Source organism: Castor canadensis, chromosome X (assembly GCF_047511655.1).
Source record: "Castor canadensis chromosome X, mCasCan1.hap1v2, whole genome shotgun sequence".
NCBI classification, from domain to species: domain Eukaryota; kingdom Metazoa; phylum Chordata; class Mammalia; order Rodentia; family Castoridae; genus Castor; species Castor canadensis.
The window spans coordinates 35,350,646-35,373,785 of NC_133405.1; the positions used below are offsets into that span (position 1 = coordinate 35,350,646).

General features: G+C 39.4%; 1 protein-coding gene across 2 annotated transcripts; it reads left to right on the top strand.

Annotated features, from left to right (window-relative positions):
• The first annotated feature begins 3,100 nt into the window (after positions 1–3,100).
• Positions 3,101–21,522, top strand: Upf3b (UPF3B regulator of nonsense mediated mRNA decay). 2 transcript variants are annotated; one of them, XM_074062305.1, is made up of 11 exons: positions 3,101–3,383; positions 4,253–4,359; positions 4,517–4,623; positions 9,345–9,443; positions 10,846–10,953; positions 12,189–12,232; positions 12,654–12,836; positions 13,239–13,277; positions 15,187–15,347; positions 15,738–16,032; positions 20,520–21,522. In XM_074062305.1, exons 1-11 carry the CDS (start codon positions 3,228–3,230, stop codon positions 20,667–20,669), a joined length of 1,449 nt encoding a protein of 482 aa, XP_073918406.1. In that variant the 5' UTR covers positions 3,101–3,227; the 3' UTR covers positions 20,670–21,522. The 2 variants fall into 2 exon arrangements, with proteins under 2 accessions (XP_073918406.1, XP_020012637.1); XM_020157048.2 differs by lacking the exon at positions 13,239–13,277 and having other exon boundaries at positions 3,102–3,383.
• The last annotated feature ends 1,618 nt before the right edge of the window (positions 21,523–23,140 follow it).

Consider the following 23,140-nt stretch of genomic DNA (forward strand, 5'->3'; position numbering starts at 1 on the left):
TGGACTTGGTGTCTGTCCTGATGACTCCCCTTCTTTGTACAGGCTTGTGCTCTGGGCCTCCCACCTCCTAAAAAAGATGTGAGCCATACATGGAGCGAGGGGTAAATTCAATCAGTGTATATTGTATGTGTATGTGAAAATATCACAATAAAAGACGTTTGTACAACTAATTTATCCTAAATTTTTAAAAAATGAGCTGGGCACCAGTGGTTCACGCTTGTAATCTTAGCTACTTGGGAGGCTGAGATAGAAAAGATTGCAATTCGAGGCCAGCCCACACAAATAGTTCAGGAGACCCCCACCTCCAAAATAACCAGAGCAAAATGAACTAGAGGTGTGGCTCAAGCAACAGAACACCTGCTTTGCAAGCACAAAGCCCTGAGTTCAAACCCAGTCCAACCAAAAAAAAAAAAAAGAGAGAGAGAGAGAGAGAAACTTTAGCCCTGAGGCAGACTTTCTACCTTGGGCTCTTATTGATCCTTAATTTGGTTCCTGCCTACTATGGGTGTCCTCGTCTCTCTGTCTCTGTCTCTCTCTCTCTCTCTCTCTCTCTCTAGCTTATCAGTTGCACTTCTCATCCATCCTTCCCCCACTTTTACTCGATTACACATAAAACAGAACTAACATGTTCAATTGAGTTTAAGAATTTTTTTTCACATTTTAATACTTCCAAAATCAGGATGCATTTTAAGATTGATTGCAGCCGGACATGGTGATACACACCCATAATCCCAGCACTTGGGAGACTGAGGCAGGAGGACTTCGAGTTCAAGGACAGCCTGGGCTACATAGCAAGATCAGAAAAAAATTGACAGCATATCATTGTTAACTTGGCAGTCCTTTTTTATTCCTTCTTGGTATATAAAATAGTGGTGGTGTTACATTCAGTGGTGTCTTAGATTTAACGTAATGCAAATGCTCTTTCATTTGGGGCAATTTTTAAAAAAAATTTGTGGGGTTGAGCGTTATTGAGGTAGCATTTACATAAAATAATATGCCCATTTTTTTGTGGGACTGGGATTTGTACTCAGGTCTTCACACTTGCAAAGTAATTGCTCAGGCAGGCACTGGTGGCTCACGTCTATAATCCTAGCCACTCAGGAGGCAGAGATCAGGAGGATTGTGATTTGAAGCTAGCACTGGCACATCGTTTTCGAGACCCTATCTCAAAAATACCCAACACAAAACGACTGGTGGAGTGGTTCAAGTGGTAGAGTGTCTGCCTAGCAAGCATGAGGCCCTGAGTTCACACCCCAGTACCAACCTCCCCTCCCTCAAAAAAGAAAGAAAAGCTGGTGCGCTATTGTTTGAGTCACGCCTCTAGTCAATTTTGCTTTGGATATTTTGGAGATGGGGTCTAGCAAAATATTTGTCTGGCTGACCTCAAATTGCAATCTGCCAGATGTCAGCCTCCCCAAGTAGTTAGGATTCCAGGCATGAGCCACTGGCACCTGATTAAAATGGCGATTTTAAGTGTACAGTTCAGTAAATTTACACAAATGTGCAAGGTTATGCAACAACCACCACAGTTATAATAAAGAACATTTTAATCATTCCAAAAAGTTCTCTGGAGCCCCTTTTCAGCTAATCTTTTTTCCCTATCCTTTCCTTGGGTCACCATTGATTTCCTTCTATTACTATAGTTTTACCTTTTCTAGAATCTCAAATAAATGGAACCATACAGTATGTATTCTATGTCTGGATTTTTTCATTTTCACTCATGTCCATGTGTACATCAGTAGTTTTTTGAGGGGCTGGAGGGGGTGTTTGTTTTTTGTGGTTTTTATTTTTTTGAAATGGGGTCTCACTATGTAGCCCAGGTTGGCCTTGAACTCATGATCCTCCTGCTTCACTGCCCAGTGCTGAGATTACAAGCACGTTCCATCACACCTGGCTAGTCATTCATTTTTATTGTTTATATTTATTACAGTTAATGAATATACCACATATTGCTTATCCATTCACTTGTTGATGAGCATTTGAATTGTTTCCAGTTTGAGGTAATTTATAGTATCAAATTAGAGTTTTTAAAGTGGGAAGGAAGATATTACCAACAAATCAAATTGGGCTTTTTTTCCCCCTTGCTGAGAGGCACCAGTACCAGGAGAGAATTCTTTTACTAAAAAACAAAAAAGACAAGGCGCTGTTTGTCAGTTGTTTGTGCATTTATTATCTGTGAATTCTAATCTACACACAGAAAAGAGACTCTGAAGCCTTTCAGGTATAGTTTATATTCAACTACAGAAAATACACCCAAGCACAGTGGTGCACGGCTGTCTATTCTAGAGACTGAGGCAGGAAGATGTCAAGTTCAAGACCAGCTGGCTCAACATCACACGTACAAAAAAATTTTGTTCCCCTAGTAAGGAAAATTTGGATAACACTGAATTCACCTGAGAAGAACTAAACGAAGTACCCTGGGGATCCTTTTTTTTTTTTTTAATTGTTGTACTGGGGTTACATTGTGACGCTTACAAAAGTGCTTACAACATATCATAGTTGAATTCACTCCCTACATCATCCTCCTTTATCCCCGCTCTCCATTCCTGGAATAGTTTTAACAGGTCTCATTTTTCCATTTTCATACATGTATAAATAATATTTCCACCATATTCACCCTCCTACACCCTTTCCTTATATCCTCCCCCCTCCCATTGGTACCAACCCTTAAGACAGGACCTGTTATGCCTTCCTGTTCTCCGTTTTTGTAAAAAACAAAATGACATTTTTGTTTGTTTAAGGGAAATCTGTCTTTTGATCTGAACAAAACACTAAACTTTCATGATAAAAGGATTCGATTTATTTAAAACAGGGACTCTGAGATATTTTTTTGGCTCCAGCACTCCTGGCCAAAAGCTAAGAAACCGCTTTGTATTCGGGGATTTGTAGTCCCCAAAAGAATCACTTCTAGTCAAGATGGCGGAGTTACTAATGACGCGTGAAGGGGCGGGCCCCGGGGGAGTCTGGGCCATGTGGGGATTGGACTGCGCGGGATTCGGCAGGCGGGAAGTAAAGACCAGGTAGGAAAACCTTTCCACTGAGGGAAAGCAGGGAGCCCTCAAGTCTCGCGAGATCTCTGGGGGCCCAATGGAACGCGCAGCCCCGCTTATTGTTAGGGGTGTTTGTTGGGGGCGGAGCTCCAAAGGCAGTTGCCTGGCGGCCGAAGCGCCGGGCTTATCTGCTTTGAGCTTAAGCACTCGCTCGAAAGAGCGAGCTCAACTGTAGCCATGAAGGAAGAGAAGGACCATAGGCCTAAGGAGAAGCGAGTGACCCTGTTAACGCCCCAGGGGGCCACTTGCAGCAGCGGTGGGGCTTCAGGAGAAGGCGCCAAAGGGGACGATAAGCAGGATCGCAACCGGGATAAGAGAGAGGCTCTGAGCAAGGTGCCTGGCCGGCTGAAGGCCTGGGAGAGGGCGGGACGAGTTTGCTGCTCCTGGAGGATGGCTGGGAATGGGGCTACCCTTTTCCTTCCCGGTTCACTTTCTACCTCTGCCTGAATGAAAATCGTTTTATCCTGTCTCATACGCTCGCCCGAAATCGGGGGAAGCCCCTCCCGGCGAAGCCCTGGGGTAGGGATAAGGAAAAGGGATTTTCCTGAGGGAAAGAGTTTTAAGTCAGAGCTGTGAGATGGTAATGGGAGAGGGGAGCGGGTAGAGAAAATGAGGAATGAAATTTAATTGGGGGAATTACTAAGTAGTGAAGGGGACATCGGGGTGGGAGGAGTTTGCGGTAGACGAGTTGGGGCGGGGGCGGGGACGGGGATTAATGATTTGGAGGGGCCGATCAGGAGCATCCTATTTTGAGGGTATAATGGTAAATGTTTTGTATGCGTTAAACTGAATGAGCAGGGATTTTGCTTTAGTGTGTGTCGGACGTGGGAGAGAGAGTATTGAATTAACATTTCGTGACACCCACAAAAGGCCGGGGTTTGCCACTAGATCTGTTGAAAAATGAAAGCTAGAAAATGTTTCACAAACCCGGTGAACTGCCGAGTTGCTAGTTAAGAGCAGAACCTAAGATTGTACCTACTAAAGACAGTTCTCATTTCCAAGAGTTGGTTTTTTGGGGGGTTTGTTTGTTTTTACCACATTGCTATTATGTTTGACGAATGAGCTTCAGAGGACTATTTTCTCCTGAGTTTTTATAAGTGATTTTATATTTTAAAGCCAATCTTTCAGCAGGAACCATTATTCTTTCAGGTATGACAGAAAATTGATTTGTACTAATTTATTTTGCTTATTCATTTCTTAAGGTGGTAATTCGAAGATTACCTCCCACTTTGACCAAGGAACAGCTTCAGGAACATCTACAGCCTATGCCAGAGCATGATTATTTTGAGTTTTTTTCTAATGATACTAGGTAAAAAAAGTGGGGGGAGTAAGTGAAAAAGGTTTCTTCTATTCTTTTTATCCTACTAATGTGTTTTAATTTTGAGGTGGTCTTCTTAATGTCTGCATATTTGTAATTCAACCAGACATCTGTAAGCACATTTACATAATTGCTTTTCTCTCTGCAGTCTGTATCCTCATATGTATTCCAGAGCATACATCAACTTTAAAAACCAAGAGGACATTATTTTGTTCAGGGATCGCTTTGATGGCTATGTATTCCTTGACAATAAAGGTGAGTCTGTGTAAGTGAACTAGAAGGGGAGTTTGTAATTTTTATGTTTAAGAGAATATGTGTATCACAGTGTTTCTCCTGGCCTTTATAGGAAGCTTTTCTAAAATCCTTGGTAATAAAATATGCAACATTTAAAGAGTTGTAGCCAGGCATGTTGGTATACACCTGTAATCCCACCCAGCTACTCAGGAGGCAGAGATCAGGAGGATGATATTTTAAGGCTGCCCTGGCAAAAAAGGAGATAACCCTATCCAAGAAATAGCTAAAGCAAAAAAAGGCTGGGAGCATGGCTGAACTGGTAGAACCCCTGCTTAGCGAGCATGAGGCCCTGAGTTCAAACTTCAGTACCTCCCAAAAAGAGTTTTAAACATTTCATAAGCTTATTGCACTCTCATTGACATATGACTTTTCATAGCCCTAGTGTTTTGATTAACCCATATTTGCTCTAGATTAGATCTGCTGTTTTTATTATTTAGTTTCAGCAGCAATACTGATAAACAACACTTTAAACTTGTGTGACAAGTTTTAAATATTTCTCATTACTTCAAGGACAACACTTATTTAATATCCTTTACGATAACAGTTCTCAGTTGGAATACTGTTTAACATTCTCACAAAAATATGTAATTAAAACATCAAACTTTATCTCCCATTTTGTGTCTATGATGCTCCAGTCTATAATAAAGACAAATTTCTACCTAACTCACTTTTTATTTAATATATGCTGTTTGCAACATTTAGCCAGAGTATGTCCGACTTGCCATTTGTCACCTTTTGTTGTTGTTGTTTTATAGTCATAAGTAAATGGCCAGAGGTTTTTTGTTTGTTTCATTTTGTTTTCTCGTATTACTTCAGTTTGGTGAAAATTAATTCTTTGTCAGAGATTAAAAGGTAAAGGATTGCCAACTGTGTCCAACTTTTTTTTGGGTGCTGGAGATTGAGCCCAGAGCTTCTCACATGCTGTTTTTGCTCTACAGCTAAATAAATAAATAAATTCACCCAAACCAACTAGTTTTCCAACTTTTATACATGGTGGATTTTTTGGTGGTTTTGTTTTTTGGTTTTTTTCGGTGGTGGTAGGTATTGGGATTTGAACTTGGCTTTGTATTTGCTAGGCAGGTGCTCTACTGCTTTAGCCAAGCCACGAGCCTTCCCTTCCAACTTTTTGATTCTGATACATAGCAATGATTTCCAATTTAGCCTAGAAATCTGAGTTGTGTTTAATTTTTACATTTTTTACCCCTTACAAGTGGTAGTTTGATCAATTTTGGGGGGGTTTATTGCTTTTATTTTAACCTAGATGTAACCATACTTTTACACTTTATGTCCTCATCGGCTAATGCTTTTTTTTTTTTTCTGTGGTACTGGTGTTTGAACTCAGGGCCTCACATGTGCTAGGCAAGTGCTCTTACTACTTGAGCCACTCTGCTAACCCCATCATCAGCTAATGCTTAGACAAACACTGTCTCTTAACTTACAGGATTTTTAGATTTCTGTATAATTCATTCTGTTGCCATGAAATTTGTGTGTGTGTGTGTGTGTGTGTTTTGTGTTTGCTGCTAGGGATTCACATACTAGGCAAGTGGTCTACCACTGAGCTACATCCTCAACCCAAAATTAAACTTTTTTAAAAGGTGATTAAGTTAACAGTTGTGAGAAAGAAAAATCAAAAGTCCAAACTCAGCATGGTGTTCAGGGCCCTCTGTAGCCTGGCCTCACTTCTGTTTTTTTAGCTTGTCTGCCACAATTTCCCTTTGCTCCAGTCTTGTTTATCTATTCCGTTCCTTCTCAAATATACTACAGTTACTCAACTAATCTAATTTTGCATTCGCTAGGATTTGCAAAACCATTCTTCCTCCATGACTATGTTGTGAGGCCTTCTGGCCCCAATTCTACTTATTTTATTCTGCTTTCTATGTACATACCAATGATAAGAATATGGTGTTTTTATACACTATCTGACATTGTTCAGTGCCAGATATCTGATGTAGGGATTTGTTTTGTTTTGTTTTATTTGTTTGTTTTGGCAGTAGTGGGATTTGAACTCAGGACCTCACACTTGATAGGCAGGCGCTCTGCCAATTGGGCCACTCCACCAGCCTTTTCGTGTTGAGTATTCTTGAGATAGGATCTAGAGAACTATTTGCCTGAGCTGGCTTCAAACTGTGATCTTCCTGATCTCTGCCTCTTGAGTAGCTAGGATTACAGGGGTGAGCCACTGGTGCCTGCTTAATAGATTTTTTTAGAGGGGCTGTTGCAGATTGATCCAAGGGTCTTGTGCATGCTAAGCAGCTGTTTTATCACTGAGCTACACTCCCAGCCCCTATTTTTAATTTTCTTAGGAACCAACATACTGTTTACCATAAAAGGTGTCATTTTACATTTTTTTCTAGTAGTACACAAATGTTCTAATTTTTCCATGCCCTTTTCAACAATTAGTATTTTCTGGGGGGGTTTTGTTGGTGGGGGGTACTGGGGTTTGAACTCAGGGCTTCATGTTGCTAGGTAGTCATGCTACCACTTAAGCCACTGCACCAGCTCTGGTTTTGATAGTAGCCATTCTAACAGGTGATATCTCACTGTGGTTTTGATTTCCATTTTCCTAATAATTAAGGAAATTTTTGTTGGCTATTTATGTATCATTGGAGAAATAAATTTCTATTCAAGTCCTTTGACCATTTTTAATTGGGTTGTTTTTCGTTGTTAAGTTATAGGAGTTCTTTATATATTCTGAATATTACCCCTTGTCAGATATGATGTTACAAATATTTCTGCTCATTTCTTTTTCTTTTTTTCTTTTTTTTTTTTTTTTTGGCAGTATTAGGATATTTGAACTCGGCCTCATGCTGTACCACTTGAGTCACTCTGCCAGCCCTGGTTTTTTTGTGTGTTGGGTATTTTCGAGATAGGGTTTCTCGAACTATTCACCCAGGCTAGCTTTAAACTGGGATTCTTTTGATCTCTGCCTTCTGAGTAGCTAGAATAAGATGTGAGCCACCAGCACCCAGCAACAAGTTTTTCTTTTAGTTTTATTGAGATATAACTGACAAATGTATACATATTTAAATTTTATATGTAATAATTTGATATATATGTACATTTGAAATGATTGCCATAAATGAAGTTAATTAACATATCCATCACCTCACATAGTTACCTTTTAAAAAATAACAGCTTTATTGAGATACAATTCACATATCATAAAATTTAGCCTTTTTAAAGTGGTTTCAGTGATTTTTTTTCATATCTTCAGAGTGTACAACCATCACCACAATCTAATTTTAGACCATGATCATCACCCCAAAGAGAAACTCCATATCCATTAGTTGTCATTTCATTAACACCTCGCCCCCAGGTCTGGGCAACCACTTAGCTACTTTCTGTCTCTTAAGATTTGTCTATTCTTGCTGGGTGCCAGTGGCTCACACCTGTAATCCTAGCCTTTCAGAAGGCAGAGATAGGAGGATCGCAGTTGGAAGCCAGCCCGGACATAATAGTTTGCAAGACCCTATCTTGAAAAAAAAAGGGGGGGGGGAGCTGGTGGGGTGGCTCAAGGCATAGACCCTGAGTTCAAGCCCCAGTACCACAAAAAAAATTGTCTAATTCTAAGGGTTTCTTTCTTGTTTTGTGTGATACTGGGGTTTGAGCTTAGGGCCTCATGCTTGCTAAGTTGGCACTCTACCACTTGAGTCACTCCTCAGCCCTTTTATGTGTTGGGTATTTTTGAGATAGAGTCTAGCAAACTATTTGCCTGGCCTGGCTGTGAACCTTGATCCTCCTGATCTCTGCCTCCTGAACAGCTAGAATTACAGGTTAATGAGCCACGGTGCCCAGCGCTAATGTTTTTTGTTTTTTGTTTTTTTTTTTGGTGGGACTGGGGTTTGAACTCAGGGCTTTGCACTTGCAAAGCAGGCGCTCTGCTGCTGGTGCCACACCTCCAATCCATTTTCCTCTGTTTATTTTGAAGATGGAGTCTCATGAACTATTTGCCCTGGCTAGGCTAGAACCACAATCCTCCTGATCTCAGCCTCCCAAGTAGCTAGGATTACAGATAGGCATGAGCCACTGGCACCCGGCTCTAATGTATTTTAGTGAGGATTAATTTACAAGGTTTCTTTTCACAAATCAATACATTTTAGAAGCTGAATTTAAATGAGTATTTTTCTTCCCTGACATTTATTTGTTTGTTTAGATTAGCTACATTGCCCAGGCTGATCTCAAATTCTGGGCTCCTGCAATCCACCTATCTCAGCCTTCTCAGTAATTGGGATTACAGGCATGTGCCACCATACTTCAGCTTTCTACCATATCTTTTTTTTTTCTGCAGAACTGGGGTTTGAACTCAGGGCCTTCACCTTAAGCCACTCCACCAGCCCTGTTCTTGTGATGGGTTTTTTTTGAGATAGGGTCTCGCAAACTATTTGCCCAGCTGGCTTGGAACCTCAATCCTCCTGATCTCTGCCTCCTGAGTAGCTAGGATTACAGGTGTGAACCACCAGCGCCCAGCTGTGCCATATATTTAATTATGTTATCCATGTGAATTTTGGGCTTCTTTAGTAGCATGTTGATTATAGTTGTGCCAGTGTGTTATGTCATTTGGGAAACCCTATTCAAAAGACTGCCATCTAAGGTAGACTATAAAACAGTGAGTTGATTCCCTTGTGTCCACTTTTGACATTTTCTTTGTTAAAGCAAGTGTGGTATTTTTTTTTTCTAAACAGGTCAGGAATATCCTGCAATAGTAGAATTTGCACCTTTTCAAAAAGCTGCAAAAAGGAAGACTAAGAAAAGAGATACCAAAGTTGGGACTATTGATGATGGTACAGTATAGCTTATAGCTCTAGTTATGTAATATTATTGCCATGTTTCTTTTTTTTTTTCCAATACTGGGGTTTGAACTCAGGGCTTCATGCTTACTAGGCAGGCTCTCTACTGTTTGAGCCACGCTCCCCAAACCCGTGCCATTTTTTTTTAATAATGCCTTTTCAAGAGTTAATTAGAACTTGGTATTTAATTTAGAAAACTTACAGAATGAAGTTAATTAAGAAACCTTATTCCAGTGGAAGCTTTGCTTAATTATTAAGGTGGAGGTAGGTTTCCTGCATAGAGTTTCTGCTCTTTTGGATATTGGCATTTCAAACTATAAAAACTGCTCCTTAAGGCCTCTTACCATTGTTAAGATTATTTATTTGATTATTAGTTTCTGTTATCTTACTCAAGAAAAGTTTAAGCTGTGATGGTAAAATTTCCATACCCAAGAAATTTCATATAAAGTAGTTCAAGTGGTCAGTCCTATTTCTTAGGCTTTGAATATGTAGCTAACTACACACATAGTAATTAGGTTGAACAGAAATATAGGAACTAAAAAACTGGAATTTGAGATCTCTTTAACATTATGTTGAAAAACTATTGCATAATACTTGTTATGTTGGATAAGGTCTTAGCCCCAATATTTTAGATCAAATTGATTAGTTGAACTTCCATCATTTACTATAACAGGTATTTTATGAATCAGTAAAGACTCAACACAGCTGCTTATTGATACTACATTTAGATATGGAAGACTAGATCAAGTGATGTTCTCAGTAGTACATAGAAGCAATATAATGACTCAGATGTATTTCCTTTTTTGATGACAGAGGTGTTTAAGAGAGAACTCCAGGAATTAGCATCATCTCCAGTGTTGAGTCTAGGATTTCTCCTCTAATTTATCTCTGAACACCTAATTTTCCTATATTGAGTTTACTTATTGTGAGGTGTACCCATAAGGGAACTGCTTACATGCTAAACCTAATACTCTCTGAAGGTTCCATAATTATAACTCTCCCTTAAGTATAGCTGTGGATTAGTAGGAGCAGTGACCTTTTCCCTTTTTCTTTTTCTTTTTGTGGTACTGGGGATTGAACCAAGGGCCCTAAATATACTAGGTAAGCACTCTACCACTGGAGCAGTGACTTTTTACAGCAAACTGTGTAACACCTGGGTAGGTCTGTTCTAATGTGTGGTGTCTTATTTTTGCTGACACTCATGTTACACCAGACTTCCATAATGAATATCAAGGGTAAATGACCAATTAAGCCCTACATAGTCTATCTTGTGTGGGTGGTTTGTTTTAAGTCTTCCCTGAAGTAGAAAATTATCTTTTGATAAATAAGTATCATGGATAATATTTCCTTTTTTGTTTAAAGCCTCTATTTTCTGGTTCCTTAAATGATTATTTAGATCCAGAATATAGAAAATTTTTGGAGAGTTATGCCACAGATGAGAAAATGACATCTACTCCAGAGACATTACTAGAGGAAATAGAAGCCAAAAATAGAGAATTAATAGGTAAGTGGGCAAAAGGAATTAGGTCAGTGGTTTTTCATCGAATACCTAAGTCTGTCTCCCACTACCCTCACTTGTTAGCCTTTTGACCTTAGGGAAGTCACTTCATTTTCTGAGATTGTTTATTCTACTTGAAAATACAAATGATAATATGATAATACTCACAAGATTATGAGAATGCATTGATAAGATGGGACAAATTCTCAGTGACCTGATTAGTGTCACAGAAACATATCAGTGTAAAAAGTTTAAAGAGTATTAAGGCATTTTTAGGCAGTGGTAAACTTTTGAAATAAGTTATTTCCAAAAAATTTTTTACCTGACTATATCAAAAAAATAAAATTAGTTACTGCAAAATTAAAAACCTTGAGAAATTGCAACTTGGATACTCATTCTCAGTAGGTTGTGACTACTGTATCAGCTCTAAATAGGGACATAGTCTTTGACCCAGGATTTCCACTCCTAGGAATATATCCGAAAGAAGTATGTGTTCAGAGAAATGGCTATGAGGATAATAGCATTGTTTAGAATGTTGAAAAATGAACTTAAAACTGAGTGCCAGTGGCTCTGCCTGTATACCTAGCTATTAGGCAGGCTGAGATAGGGAGGATCACAGTTCAAGGCCAGACCAGGCAAATAGTTTGTGAGACCCCCATCTCTGAAATAACCAGATTAAAAATGGGCTGGAGGTGTGGCTTGAGTGGTAAAGCTCCTGCTTTGCAAGTGCAAAACCCTGAGTTCAAACCCCAGTTCCACATTTTAAAAAAATGAACTTAAATATTCTTCTAAAACTTCAATTTTATAATGGATGCCCTGGCTATAAACCCATATCTGGCAACTTACTTAGAATAAATTCCCAGAAGTGGAAACATGAGCTCAAAAGGATTGGATACTTTTAGCCATTTCCCTCAGTTTCTTTCCAGTTGAACAAATTTATACTACTGTCAGTAAAACAAGAACAAGAGAATGTCCATTGTACTTAATTCTCCCCAACTGGAAATTACTCTTAAAAACTGTTTTATTGTTTTAATGGGGGTCTTTTTACTTTTTAAAAAGCATGTTAAGCCTGTATTGTTGAAATAGAATACTGTAAAGCAATTTTTTGGTAATATAATTATGAACTTTCTGCCTAAGAGATGTAGTTTCCCCATTTTGGGTGGGTGGCAGGGAATGTCAGAAAGTGGAATCGTTTCCGGGGGTTGATAAGTATTATTAATAATCTGTTTACATTTATGTAGCTAAAAGAACAACCCCACTTTTGAGCTTCCTGAAAAACAAGCAGGTAAATCTGTTTTTATAGTTCTCTCAGTTCTTTAATTTTATTCAGTCACATTCTATAAACATTGTAAGAGCATAGGGATTCTGTAGGAGAAATAGCTGCTTTTCCCACAATCATTCTTTAAAGATTTGGTTCCGTGGTCTCACTCTTTGGCACTCTACTTCACACTAGTTGTGGGACCAGGGGTTCACCATGAAAACCTAAGAGTCCTTAGCTTGTCTTTGAGCCTCTGACAAGAGTGGAAGACTGATTTTAGCAAGTCCTGGGTCTCACTCTCTTTTTATTTTCTGGGATTGGGGTTAAGGAGGTTGTAGAAAGTAGGTAGGAAAAGTGATCCAGTTTAGTAGGTGCCCACCATGCTTTTGGAATTGGTTAGGTTTTTGGTGATGATTATTTGAAGACTTGTGCTGATATTTCTTTCTAGAGAATGAGAGAAGAAAAGAGGGAAGAAAGGAGGCGGCGAGAAATAGAAAGAAAAAGACAAAGAGAAGAAGAGAGAAGAAAGTGGAAAGAAGAAGAAAAACGAAAACGGAAAGACATAGAAAAGCTAAAGAAGATAGAAAGAGTTCCAGAAAGGGAAAAAATAAAGGAAGAACCAAAGATTAAGGTATGAAAATAACTGAAACTGACTGCACGTTGCTGAAAACTGCATGTATCTATTTCTTTATGCATGTATTTTGTGTCTTTGTAGATGAGTAATTTTGTTTTTGTCCTTTTGGGGGCGGGGAGTATACAAATAAAAATCTTTCCTGTTATACTAATAGTATTATTTTTTAAATTTTGAGATAACTTAAAAGGATTAAGTAGTTTATATGATGCTACCATTCTTCAGTGTAGCTCTGTGGTATTTTTAATCATTGAAAATGTTTACTGTTTGGTTTACTAGTCTCTCAGTTCCTAGTAAATGAGGGCTCAGGGCTGGCTCGCATGAATTTGGGGTTTTATTCAGCTTTTCCTTCATAATTGATACATGAAGTTGCCTCATCTGTTTGTTTTCCACTGTCTTCAGGTACACAGGTTTCTGTTACAAGCTGTGAATCAGAAAAATGTAAGGACCAAGTACATGATACAGAGCACCTAGTATCATGTCATACACACAGGTCTTAGCTTAATAAGTCCTTTTGGTGGTGGTGGTAGTGTTAACTGTTGAAACTCCTTAAGACTGACTTGGGTCTTCTTAAAAGCTGAGCTATTTTAAATTCCTACTTTAAAAGGAAGCCCAAATGACTTCCTAATGCTCTGCTGTGTACCCAGAGCTTCAACAACATATAGCCAGAGGACAACCAGGCCTATATAGCTCTTTCTCATCTTCTTACAAGTCTCTCATAACTGGCTGCTGTGTGGGAAGACCAAGAATAAATTCCATGCATTATGTGCTTTTCCCTTTCATGTGATTCGCATATTATCTTGTTGCATCTAGCTCGGAATCTATGAGCAGCAAATTGCATGTAGAGAGAAGAAAACCTGTAGAAAGATCCTAGCTTTGCTGCTTCCCTCCTCAGGGCATGGCTTGAGCAGCCCTTGCTCCACTGAACTTCCTGGGGAAGTACTAGTACCTAGTACTTCAGAAAGTCAGAGAACATCTCACGGAGATGGTGGCAGGGTCTCCTTTTACTTCCTGAAAATTCAGCAGTTTATGTGGGTAGGGTTCCATGGGTCTCTGTGAGGCTCATTATTGGTGATAAGGGGCTTAAAGGAGAGAGGATTTTCCCATCTTAATTCCTCCTAGCAATGTCTCTGTCTACTGTGCCACAAGCATTTTGACTTGCTATTCCTAATGATCAGCAAGGTAGAGGATAGAGCCAGGCATGCTAGAGACATTCGTTAATGTTCTTATTAAAATAATGAACATCTTGGCTTCTAATACAGATGTTCATTAGAGAAATAAGAACACTTTCAATGAAACCTGCATATGTTCTCGCTTTACAATGGCACCTTCCTTTCTTCAGTTTGAATTCCTATTTGCAGTGGCTAGCAGTGTGCTGAAATACTTTATGCTTAAGTCTTGTGGTGCTTTGCCTTTTGCTTGGTGACATGCATGATGCCTTTACCCTGAGATGAACCTTGTATGATGCCTTTACTCTGAGACTTCAAATTCTTCTATTTTGCCAAAGAATCTCTCTTACTATCCAACGTTTAGTGGGGATATTCAAGAGAGATTTATAGCAGTAATGTGAGAAAGAATGGCATTTTTGAGCATATATATATGGCACTGAGTAGATTTCCTACTCAGTAGAGATGGAACTTCACTCTTCTGTTGTATAAGGAATCAAATGCCAAATAATTCTTGTTAGTCATCTCTAATGATAATATAATTGTGCCATCATAAATATGTTATTCTCAGGCTCAAGGCAAAATTATTCTTGCAATGGATCTCTCCTTTGGTGACCAAGGTTATTTGTCATTCCCAGTACATATACATAAAGACAGTCAACAGTAATGATCTGCCTAGCATTTTAAATTTGTCGGATATTTTTCCCATTGAGTTATATCAACATTCTGGTTTGCTACACAAATATACTTGGAAGTATGCATTGGCTCACTTAAAGGTTGACTTATTATAGCCAGGCGTGGTGGTACATGCCTATAATCCCAGCATTCAGGAGGCAGAAGCAGGAGGATCATGAGTCCTAGGCAAGCCTGGGCTACATAGTGAGATCCTGTCTCAAAACACACACACACAAAAAAAAAAGGTTGACCAATTTAAAGCCAAAGGAGTCTTGATCCCATTGCCAAAAAGTGATTAAACCACTTCCTTTGGGTGAATAACACTTTCACTTTAGTAGCATTCTTTTAGTAATTACTGTTCTTGTGCACTAGTTGTTCACCTGAAAGTTTTAAGACTGACTACAGAGATACGGGGGTCTTCTAGAGTTTAAGTTTTAAATATTTAGTGTATTGTTTTATTTGCTAGAATCAGAAGACAAAATAAAAATATAAGCATATTCTCTTTAAAGCTGCTGAAGAAACCAGAAAAAGGAGATGAAAAAGAATTGGACAAAAGAGAAAAGCCCAAGAAACTGGACAAAGAGAATCTGATTGATGAAAGAGCTAGTGGGCAAAGCTGTATGCTGCCCAAGCGTCCTGATACTGAACTGAAAGATGAAAAGCCAAAGAGGTCAGTCAGTAGCCAAGGGGTCTTGGGTGTGTTTGATTGATAGGTATTAGTTTCAATGCTATGTCCTGAACTTATACCTGAGTTAAAATAGACTATTTGCCTGGCATGTTGGCACACACCTGTAATACCAGTACTTGGGAATCTGAGGCAGGCCAGCCTCAGATACACTGTTTTATGTAAGGCAGAGGAACAAGAAGGAAGAGTTTCTGTATTCTAGTATCTTGATCTGGGTGAATGATTTTTTATTTTTGTTGTTTTCTAAAACATTAGTACTTTTTACTCTGCTCTAAAAGTGCACACTTATTGCAGTAGCCAAGTTAGAATCACATTGTTCCTGCATTTGTGATTACATGAGTTTGAGGGTACACTCTTTTTTTTTTCTTCATGCAGACTTGAAGAAGAGAGTGGCAGAGACTACAGAGAGAGGGACCGGGATTACGAACGAGACCAGGATCGCATGCTCCGAGAAAGAGAGAGGCTGAAGCGGCAAGAAGAGGAACGCCGTAGGCAAAAGGAGCGCTATGAGAAGGAGAAGGCTTTTAAAAGAAAGGAAGAAGAAATTAAAAAAGAGAAAGAAGCACTTCGGGATAAAGGAAAGAAGAATGAAGGTGCAGAATCAATAAGCAGCGCAGAAAAAACTGAAAAGAAAGAGGAAGTGGTTAAGAGAGACCGCATAAGAAACAAGGTGCTGCTTTTCATTAAATGTGTCATTTTCCTAAGGATTTTTTTCCTCTTCCTGCAAGTGTAAAGGAAAGGTCTAGCTCACTGTTTATTGTAGAATTTTCTTTTCTCTCTCTCTCTCTCTCTCTCTCTCTTCTTATCCCTCTCTCCCACTCTCCTTCCTCCCCTTATGTTCTCTTCTTTAAAGAGGAAAACCTCTTCTTTATTTCACTTGTGGTACTAGGGATTGAACCCAGGGTCTTGTGCAAGACTCTATCACTGAACTATAACTCCAGTCCAAGAGTCTTTTTTTGGTTGTACTGGGTTTTGAACTCAGGGCCTCATGCTTGCTAAGCAGGTGCTCTACCACTTTAGCCACTCCACCAGCCCTTTATTATGTTGAGTATTTTTGAGATAGGGTCTCGAGAAGTATTTGCCTGGGGCTGACTTCGAACCAAAACTCTCCTGAGTAGCTAGAATTACAGGCATGAGCCACCAGTGCCCAGGTAAGTATCTTTTTCTTAATATAATCCCACTATTTACACCAATAAACCTAACAATAATTCAGTTCAGATTTTTCCCAGTTGCTTCATTAATGTCCTTTTTTAATGTATAATTTTTTAATTGGCACATACCAAATTCGAATTTTTTGGCGGTACTGAGGTTTAAACTCAGGGTCTCACACTTACTAGGCAGTACTAGGCAGGTGCTCTCACCGGGGGTGGGGGGGATGAGCCACTCCCCAGCCCACTAATGTCTTTTTAAATAGCATATAAACAATACCCACAAATTGTATTTGCTTGAAATATCCTCTTAAATTCTCTTTAAACAATTCCCCCTTCTTTTGTTTTCCTATTATTTATTAGTTGCAGAAACCAGTTTGTCCTGTAGAGCTTCTCACATTCTGGCAAATTGCATACCTGTGGTGTCATTTAACATATATCTTCTGTGTTTCCTTTAAAACTAGTAGTTAAGGCCTGGGGGTGTAGCTCAGGGGCTGAGCACATGCTTAGCATGCATGAGGCACTGGGTCAATTCCCAGCACCAAAAATAAAAAATATAGTAGATGTATCTAGGGCAGAGATCAATGAACTTTTTCTATAAAGGACCAGATGGTAAATATTTTAGGCTTTGTAGGCTATGTAGTCCCTGTCATAACCACTAAACTCTGTAAGAAAGCAGGCATAGGCAGTGTATAAAAGAAAGAGCTTGGAGTTTAGAGTGTAGCTAAGTGGTAGAGTGCTTGCCTAGCCTGTATGACACTCTAGGTTCCATCCCCAGCAGTACCAGAAAAAAGAAAGAATGAGCATGGCTGTGTGCCAAACTCTTATTTACAAAACAGCTATCCCACGATTGAGTGGCTTACATGTACTCAGACTCATTCCTTGACAACAATACTTTTTAGGTAGTGTTGCACTTCCTATTGCTTCACATCAGGAGGCATATGATGCCTGAGTGTCCTTTTGTTTATGGTGTTAGGATGATATCAATAACAATTATGTTGTGGTTATATAATAGAATGTACAAGCTTACCTATTTATGGATAAAGAAAGGGTCATAATGTCTGCAACTTCTCAAATTGTTCTGCAGAAATAATAATGCATGCAAAAATATATATATATGCAGAGCCGGTGGAGTAGCTCAAGTGGTAGAGCGCCTGCCTAGCAAGCATGAAGCCCTGAGTTCAAACCCCAGTATGTCAAAAAAAATGTACATACAAATACATTAGAGACAGAAAAAGCAAATGACAAAATGTTAACATTTGATGAGTCTTAGGAGAAGGGTAGGTAGGTATTCATTGTACTAATTTTACAAAACATTTCAAAAGAATTAAAATTTTTCAAGCTAAAAAGCTGGAAAAACCAGGCATGGTGGTACATGTCTATAATCCCAGCACTCAGGAGGCTGAGGCAGGAGGATCATGAATTTGAGGCCAGCCTGGGCTGCATAACAAGTTTGAGAGGAACCATGGCTACATAGCAAGACCCTTTCTCAAAAACAACTAAAAAGTTGGAAAAACACCTGATCAATAGGTTGAAGTATTATGAGCCTGATCCAGCTATTATAAAAAAATTATTAGCCTTTCTCCTTGCTTAGATTCATTATTTTATTAAGGGGTGGAAATGGTTATACAAAAATTCTGCCTTTCCACAATTGCATTTATTAGCTGATGTTCTTCTATAAGTAATAATTTTTAGGTAGGCATGGTGGTATATACCTGTAATCCCAGTACTTGGGAGGCTGAGAAAGGAGGATCACAAGTTCAAGGCCAGCCTAGGATACATAGTGAGACCCAATCTTAACAAACAAAAAATTTTTCTCTTATCTGCTATTCAGTTAGCATGAAATGCAGTTTACACAGATCAGGAAAAATAAATACTTGATCCTTTCCCTTTATTTACCAATGTTCACAGGAATGATTGGTGTCTCACCAACATCTAGGAGTTATCATTGAGTTTTGTTTAGTCACTAAGAACTCATGGATTTAGAAATTGTTAGTGCTGTGCCAGGCACTGGTGGCTCTCACTTGTAATCCTAGCTGCTCAAGAGGCAGAGATCAGGAGGATGAGGTTTGAAGCCAACCCTGGCAAATAGTTCACAAGACCCTGTCTCAAAAAAACCTATCACAAAAAAGGGATGGTGGACTGGCTTAGGGTGCATGGTGGACTGGCTTAGGGTGTAGGCCCTGAGTTCAAATTCCAGTACTGAAAAAAAAAAAGAAATCTTTAGTGCATTTGAATTTGTTATTAGCAGTTTTTATCCTTGATGGTAAAATTGTCCCACCTTTGAACAATTGGAGCCCCATCTATGTCTTTAAGTACTATGCAGGAGTTTACCAGTTTTAACATTCCACCTTGTGAAAGTGGTGGAATATTTTGCTGAAATTATTCAATTAAGAATAATGCTTTAGAGCTGAGATATAGCTCAGTGGTGGAGAGCTTGCCTAGCATGCATGAGGCCCTGGGTTCCCTCTTCGGTATTCCCCCGACTCACACACACAAAGAGTAATTCTTAGCTGGGCACTGGTGGCTCATGGCTATAATCCTAGCTACTCAGGAGGCAGAGATCAGGAGGATCGAGGTTCAAAGCCAGGCCAGGCAAATAGTTTCCAAGACCCTATCTCAAAAAAAACCATCACAAAAATGGAGTGGCTCCAGGTATAGGCCCCAAGTTCAAACCCCAGTACCACAAAAAAAAAAAAAAGAGTAATTCTTTATGGCTAACTTTCATAAATCAGAAAGAAAGGTTAAGGAAGGCTCATATGATTTTTATTGTTGTTGAATTTTTGGGGGTTGGGGGAGATGCTAGGGCTTGAGCCCAGGGCTTAGTGCATGCTAAGCATATGTTCTACTATTGCTACATCTCCAACCCCTTTCTGGTCTTTTTTTGGGGGGAGGTAGTGGTACTGGGGTTTGAACTCATAGCTTTGCTCTTGCTAGGCAGGCACTCTACTGCTTGAGCCACACCTCCAGTCCCCTTTTTGGTGAATTCTTTAAAAGGCTCATTTACGTTTTCTAGGATCATACTGTCAGAAACCAAACACATTACTTGAACTGAGGTACATGACTTTCTTGGCTTATTTAGGAAGCTGAGATTTAATAGTGCCACCTGCTGGGGTGTTAGATTGTTGTACCTGAATTGAAAAACCACCTGGCAAGGTAGTAGCCTGCTTTTGTAGTCCCAACTAACTAGGGAGGCAGAGGTGGGAGGATTGCTTGAGCCCAGGAGTTCAGACAAGCCTGGACAGCATAGCAAGACCCCCATCTGAAGAAAAAAAGTGTTTATGGCAAAAGGGCTGACTTCATAATTTCAGGGAAGTTTCCACCTAAGAGTTTTTATCCTTTCACCTGCCTAGCAAGCATGAATTCCTGAGTTCAAATCCCAGAACCACAAAAAAAAGTTTTCATTCTTTATTACTGTGTTTTTGCTCCTAATTTTTTTTGCAGTATTAGGGAATCAAACCCGGGGCCTTGCTAGGCAAGCACTCTACCACTGAGCTAAATCCCCAGCCTTTCCTAAACATATTTTTATGTGGTGGTGCATTTTAAAGTCAATTTACTACATTGGATGTGGTGGCACTTAACCTGTAATCCTAGCACTCAGGAATTTGAGGCAGGAGGATCATCAATTCAAGGCCAGCCTTGGCTACATAGTGAGACGCTTCTCAAAAATGAAAAACAAGCAAAAAAGTCAATTTGCTGATGGAGAGAAAAGATAGGCAATTGCTTGTGGTTTCTAAGTTTAAAAAAATTAGAGCTAATTAGTTCATCTTGAGATAGTCAAGAAAATTAGGCAGTAGATTTCTCAAGAATTTACACTAGGCATGTAAGATCATACTTGAGACCTGGTTGCTTTTCTTTGATGATAAGGGAGAGAAAGTGACCAGTTTGCTGTACCATGCACTCATATTTTTGGTCTTGTATAACTTGGTTTTAATATATATTACCTGAAAGTCCCATGTAAAAGCTTAGTAGCAATGTTATAACATGAACATATTTCATTTTACTTCAGGATCGTCCAGCAATGCAACTTTACCAACCAGGAGCTCGAAGCCGAAATCGACTCTGTCCCCCTGATGACAGCACCAAGTCTGGAGATTCAGCAATAGAAAGAAAGCAGGAAAGTGGTATTAGCCATAGAAAAGAAGGAGGAGAGGAGTGATAAGTCCAAATGGTCACAGGTGTCCTGACTGTCTAGGCAGCCAAAGAGCACGCATTAAGCAATCCAGAAGTGCCTCCGGGGCAAAGGAATAGAGAGAAAGAAAGGGGGTCGTTGTGCTGGTGGGATACACTGCAGAGGAGTATGTTTTGCGTCAAAGCAGAAATCAGATTGCAGGTTCAGAATTAGAAGTACAATTTCATTGTTTTTGCAGTTTCTACAAATTAAATTTAAAGTTTCAGAAAAGGATGGTGGTGAGGATATGCATTGCAATTTGCAGGTTGGAAGTGTCAGGCGAGGACTTAATTTTGTATGACAAGAAAAACAAGAGTTGGTTCTAAAATCAACAGGTTTTTGTTATCAGTCCTGGATTGAATATTCTTAGTTTGGGTGGAGCAGAGCTACTTTGAAGTCTTGTTCAGATCTAATTCTATTGCATTGTTGGTGATAACTGTTAACTTTGTGTAGTGTAGAAGCAACACTCATGTAATTGTAGTACAAGTACAGTGAAGGATATAACAAATTTTGATGCAAAAATTTAAATAGTCATGTTATGTCTATATCCTATGTCCAAAAATTTTAGGATTAGTTCTACCTTTTTGTTTACTTACATGAACTTAGCATCAATGATATTTTTCAACATCTCATTTTGCCTTTAGCACTTTTTTCTATTAGTAGGGAAAATGTAGTCCTTGGTTGGTTCTTGACAATCCAGTCTTTGTTTTATCTTAGGTCTGATGATTTGAGTGCATACCCTCTCCAGGAAGGAAACTTCACCAGTATCTGTTCCTGTTAATAGCAGCTCTTAGTCGAAGCTTGTTTTGTATTGCTGTCAATAAATATCAACAGCACTCAAGTATGAAGCTAAGTGTATTTATTTATTGTGCTGGGGACAGAACCCAGGGCCTTAAGCATGCTAAGCATGCCCTCTACCACCAAATTACACCCTCAGCCCAACACTAAGCATGTTTATTAACTTTCTAAATAGCTGTTAGTTTTGAGAAATTAAACATTTGATCCTGAATTAACCTCTTGGGAATTTTTGAAAGGGGATGGATATCAGTTTCTGTCTTAAGTAACCCACCAAGGAGAGGAACAAATCATGGTTCATTATTCTTGTTCCATAAGAACCAAAATGTTGCTGGGTACCAGTGACTCACACCTATAATTCTAGCTACCTGACCAAGCAGAGATCAGGAGGATTGTGGTTCAAAGCTAGCCCTGGCAAATAGTTTGCAAGATCCTATCTTGAAAATACTCAAAAAAAAAAAAAGGCTGACAGAGTAGCTCAAGTGGTAGAGTGCCTGAAGTATTGGGGTTTGAACTCAGATTCTCACACTCATAAGGCAAGCATTCTGCCACTTGAGCCACACCTCCAGCCCAGCAGATACAACTTTTTAGTGAAGGTCTGGCCACGGCTAGGCCTAATGATACATGCTAATAATATCAACACTCTGAAGCCTGAGGCAGAAGGATTGATAGTTTGAAGCTGACCTGGGATACACAGTGAGACCCTGTCTCAGAAATTAACAAATAGAAGAAATCTAGCCATGAAATAAAGTGGTGATATATAGGTAAATTGTGTTGATGAAGGATCATTTTAGATATACTAAAGAATGTTTAAAAGCCAAAAAGGAAAACCATAAGAGAGAGAATGAATACCCAGGGGGAGTGATAACCAATACTATAGGTTTCTTACAAAGGCAGGTGAAATGGAAGCCTAGGTAGATGTTAGAAGAGTTGGCCTTGGAGAAAGGAACCTTCTGTCAGGAGTTGGCACTGCTTGCCTGCTGACTCAGACTGTTACCAGCTAGGTGAATTCATGGCAGCTTTCCTGTCAGCACCTTCCTCTCTTGTTCTGCTTGTCTTGCCATTCTACCTCTAGGTAAACCACACTTTCTAACCCCACCCCTTGAAATTTCTTCCATTCCTTTATTCGTTTACTAATCACTGACTGTGCCAAACTGGAGTGAATTTTTCTCTCACTCCCTTGTTGGAGTGAGCTTTCTCTCGCTCCTGGTTATTACCAAACCTAACTGGGCTTAACTGGCAGCAACAGGAGATGCAGAAAGGACACAGGGTAGACAGAAAGCTGGGGCCAGGTATGTTGGGCACTCAGGTAGACTATGAGCACATGATAAAAGCGAGAGCACACAGGGAGGGGTGAGGATAGGTAAGACACCTAAAAAACTAGCTAGCATTTGTTGCCCTTAATGCAGAGAAACTAAAGCAGATACCTTAAAGCAACTGAGGCCAATAGGAAAAGGGGACCAGGAACTAGAGAAAAGGTTAGATTAAAAAGAATTAACCTAGAAGGTAACACCCATGCACAGGAAATCAATGTGAGTCAATGCCCTGTATAGCTATCCTTATCTCAACCAGCAAAACCCCTTGTTCCTTCCTATTATTGCTTATACTCTCTCTACAACAAAATTAGAGATAAGGGCAAAATAGTTTCTGCTGGGTATTGAGGG